General features: G+C 41.1%; 1 protein-coding gene across 1 annotated transcript in view; it reads right to left on the minus strand.

The window, feature by feature from the left end:
- Positions 1-1,315, minus strand: part of LOC103613200 (N-deacetylase and N-sulfotransferase 4) — a 67,187-nt gene that overhangs the window by 30,819 nt on the left and 35,053 nt on the right. The window contains exon 3 of the mRNA XM_008630947.2: positions 640-727. Within this exon, the coding sequence (XP_008629169.1) occupies positions 640-727 (88 nt within the window). The remainder of the gene's footprint in view (positions 1-639; positions 728-1,315) is intronic.

The following is a 1,315-nucleotide window of genomic DNA, read 5'->3' on the forward strand; positions in this document are numbered from 1 at the left end:
TGTGGAGAAATGGAGCAAAAATGAGAAAGGAGTCATGAAGAGGAGGAGCAGATGTGGAAGTGCCTCATCTTCCACAGAAGCACAGTGCAAGTGTGCAGCTTGTTACTGCACAGAGTGTGGAAAGGGCAGGTTTTCGGTAAAAATTCCTTTTCGTTATGCTTTCCTTTTATCATCCCTCCTGATTTGCAGATCCCTGAGACAGATTACCTTCACAGACATAACAAAATCTTATGCATCCCATTGAAATGCTTCTGCCTCCTCAGAGGTTCTGAGACATGATTTTCCCAATCTTTTATATTTCATCATACCGAAAAACCTTACTCCGTCTTCCGTGTTGTCCTGTCTCCTGTGGAATTAGAGAGATCTCTGCAGCTACTCTGCCTCCTTTATAAACCTGAGATTTACCACCACACGTCTTTCAGGAAAACACCAAGGGTATCCTTGTTGTACCTGAGCAGCTCACCCATAGTGTGTCTTTACACTTTGTACACTGAATTAGACACTGAAATGGTGGAACACTTATTTCCCACTGCTCCACTGCGTCACTGGGTTATTTAGAAAGGGAATGTTTAAAGCTAGGTTTAAAATTCTGCCACCTATTTAACTGCAGCTACCTGAGAGAACAAAGTTCCTTCTTACCTGTGTGGTAAAATTTTCCTGAAAATCCAAGGTTGAAGGTAAAATTTGCAACCTGAGTGCGCAGTAAATTTTGAGTCTCTAGTAAAGCCTGAAATAAATAAGAAATTAAGATGCATTTAGAAAAGTTAATGTAATTTCGGGCTCATCCGTTTTTATAAGACTATTACAGAGAGCTTAATTTGTTCCATCAGAGCTCGATGGTCTAGAAAAGGTAGTGATGGTGCCTAAGTACACAAGGGAGGTGATGGTTCTGTGGCTTGGCCCAGCATATATCCATCGGGGCAGTGATCTATGGTAGGACTCAGATCCATCCACTCAGAGGCAGCAATATACTGATTACTAAGTCACCCATGCTCTGGGTTATTAGTGAAGCTTGATACCACATGCTTAAAACCCAAAATAAAATTAGGAATACTACTCGCCATCCAGGCATGAAGACGTTGGGATTTACTTACCTGCTGGAACATTTTGGGCTGTGTCTGAATAGCAAATTCAGGCTTAAGTGTCAATGAGCAAAGCTTCAGTGCTGACCTATGGTAGAAGCAGTGTCCGTGTCATAAATGAATTTTTAATTTAATGTTTATTTTTATTCTCTCCTCCAAGCTAAGATAAGGCCACTGTAAATGAAATGGAATGAAAGGGTGTTGCTTGTAGCAGAAATAGGTAGTCTTGGCCA

The sequence above is a fragment of the Corvus brachyrhynchos genome, unplaced genomic scaffold, assembly GCF_000691975.1.
Source record: "Corvus brachyrhynchos isolate BGI_N302 unplaced genomic scaffold, ASM69197v1 scaffold1333, whole genome shotgun sequence".
Lineage (NCBI taxonomy): Eukaryota > Metazoa > Chordata > Aves > Passeriformes > Corvidae > Corvus > Corvus brachyrhynchos.